A 2,846-nucleotide genomic window follows, 5' to 3' on the forward strand; every position below is an offset into this window, starting at 1 on the left:
TTTTTACCAATATTGCTTAAATTCTTCAAAAATATCTATCAAATCAACTAAAAATAATATTCCAACATAAACATAGCAATATTTTTGAAAAATTCAATCGACTTTAGATTTTCACATATGTCCTATTTGTTTGTTATGTCAACATCATCTGATCAAACCAAGTTTTACTTTTATTAAATTATTAGTTAGTCAAATGTTAGTACCACAATCATAACACTTTTAGGCAATCCGATCCTTTATACTTATGATTGTATTTTCATTATTTAATGAAAATAATAATTCTGATGTACGATGAAAAGGAATGGATTTGATAAAGAAGTAAATTTCCATATATTTGATGATGTTTTGATAAGCATAACAAGGAATTTGATTAAACTAATAAATTTAATAAATCTAAAAAGGATAAGAGAATCCTTTTCAACTCCTAGGAGAAATAATTTCTCAACTAGATTAACCTTTTCTATTGCTGTTTTATAATTCTACTTCCTACATCATCTACCCACCACTGATCACTCACCAACCAACCCAAAAAGGGCACAAGCATCGCTGTCGCTGGCCCTGATCAAGCACGAACAGAGCTGCAAGAGAGAGACATCAACAAGAAAGCAGCTCGTTCAACTTCATCAAGCTTACTCCAGTGAAGTGAAATTGAATCAGCTCTCTTCACTGGAGCTTTCTTCTTCTTCTCCACATTGCTGCTGCTGGCGCTATCACCGCTGCTGCTTGCAGAATTAGCAGACGATTTCTTCGTCTTCTTGTCATCCTTGTTCAATCCCAGCAGATCTCTTTTCTTCTTCCTGCTCCTGATCCCACAAGCATTGCACAGCGACTACATTTGAAACAAATTTAGATTTCTTAAAACATTTTAGGAAAAAAAATTAATTAATCCATGTTGTAAACTTACCTTAGGGCCAGCAGGACCACTACGCCAAAGAGGCGTTTTGATAGCACCACAATCCACACAGGTTTTCTGCTGGATTTCAGATGAAATCACTTCAGGAGTCTTCACTTGGATTTCAGATGAAATCACTTCTGCAGCTTTCACTTGGATTTCAGATGAAATCACTTCTGGAGTTGCGATCTCCATTGCTAGTCCAGTGATCACTTCCTCAGATCCCATCACCTAAATCAAAATAGTCAAATAAAATTTTAAAAAAACAAGCATGATCAATCGATCAAAGTTAAAATGATGAATGTTGATCACTCACCTTATCAATTAGATCCATCTCTTTGATCACAACTAAAACAGAGCAAAACAGAGAAGTGATCACTGAAAATGAGTATTAAACCGACTGCGGTAAGAGAACCGACAGTGAATCAGAAGATGTGGCTGATCAGGATATAAAATTGTGCCCTTTATAAAGCCCCTGGCTAAAACCCTAAGCGCGAGGATCTAATAAAATTACTACTCTACCCTTCATTACAAATATTTTGATCGAACACTCCACCCGCCAAAACTTAAGCGCTATTAGTCATGTTCTTTTCTTACTTATAAATAGGGGTAATTTCGGAATATGGAGATATGCTATTCTCTTGCCATTTGCCGCCTTCACGCCAAACCACACCCCCAAATAAACGTTACAAAATAATTTACACAATCTTAATTAAGATATTTCTATTCTAAAATAATTAATTTGTATTGCAATAATTATGTACAATTCATGTGAATGATAAATGTGAAATCATTATATTTTGACTTTTTTGTCAAGTTTAAAATAATATGACAAAATTAAGATTTAGTACAAAGTGTTTTTTTTTCTCATTAGAATAATAGAAAATTAAATTTAATTAGATATAAATGTGGTTTCTTTTTTTATTTTTTTTAATTATTTATAAAATACCAAATATTTATTAAAATGTCTCATCAAATACTTTTTTGTAAATGATATTCTGAATATATTGTGTTTTTAATCTCTTTTGGTTGATTTTTCGTGACCATAAGAAAAAAATATATAGATATTATATGATATGCATGATCCTACCTGTATAGAAATTATACATTTTTAAATATTATTCCTAAATAAGTTTTGTGGTACATGGATGGAGAAAATGGAATTACTTTTAATCCTAATATGTCTAGTATGACATCAATTTGTTTCAAAATCTTTCCCTTTTAAGACATAGTTTAAAATAGAAAACTCATCATTTCCTTTCTAATATTCATGTTTTTTCTTAAATTGAACATATTATTACTATACAGAAAGAATAACACAAAATAACTGTATATCTACCATAAAAATTGTGTGAGGTGAACAAATATAATACGATATTTTAGTAAATTGTATTGTAAAATAATATTAATCTTATTAAAATAAAATTTTGTGTAAACAATTATATGTGAAAATAAAGTATTTGTGAATGATAAATGTAAATCATCAAATTTTGACTTGTTTGTCAAGATCAATATTATTAGATGTCGTTAAAATTTATAAAGTTTTTTCCTCATAAGAATAATAAAGGTACGATAGAGATAAAATTAAAATTAGGTACATATGATTTCCTTTTAACCTGCTTTAATTCATTTATAAAATACAAATATATAATAAAAAATCTCATTAAATACTTTTTTTATAATGGTATTGCGTGTATACCTTTTTCATCCCTTTTTGGTTGATTTGTCATAAGTAATACTCTTGTTGTTTATTTTTAAGAAAATGAGTATCTAATGTCATGTAGTAAATTGTATTGTATAATAATATTAATTTTATTAAAATAATATTTTGAATTAAATAATTATATGTGAAAATATAGAGCACATTTCACGTGAATGATAAATGTAAATCATTAAATTGTGACTTGTTTGCCAAGATTAAAATAATAAGACAACATTAAGATTAACAACGTTT

The 2,846-nt window shown here is 28.8% G+C and overlaps 1 protein-coding gene across 1 annotated transcript; it reads right to left on the minus strand.

Moving 5' to 3' along the window:
- Nucleotides 1-338: 338 nt before the first annotated feature.
- On the minus strand, nt 339-1,332 carry LOC125847749 (GATA transcription factor 15-like). The gene is made up of 3 exons (XM_049527433.1): nt 1,209-1,332; nt 905-1,123; nt 339-829 (listed from the first exon to the last, which is right to left on the minus strand). The coding sequence occupies exons 1-3, from the start codon at nt 1,224-1,226 to the stop codon at nt 563-565; spliced, it is 504 nt and encodes a 167-aa protein (XP_049383390.1). The 5' UTR covers nt 1,227-1,332; the 3' UTR covers nt 339-562.
- Nucleotides 1,333-2,846: the final 1,514 nt, after the last annotated feature.

Source organism: Solanum stenotomum, chromosome 1 (genome assembly GCF_019186545.1).
Source record: "Solanum stenotomum isolate F172 chromosome 1, ASM1918654v1, whole genome shotgun sequence".
In the NCBI taxonomy this organism is placed as follows: domain Eukaryota; kingdom Viridiplantae; phylum Streptophyta; class Magnoliopsida; order Solanales; family Solanaceae; genus Solanum; species Solanum stenotomum.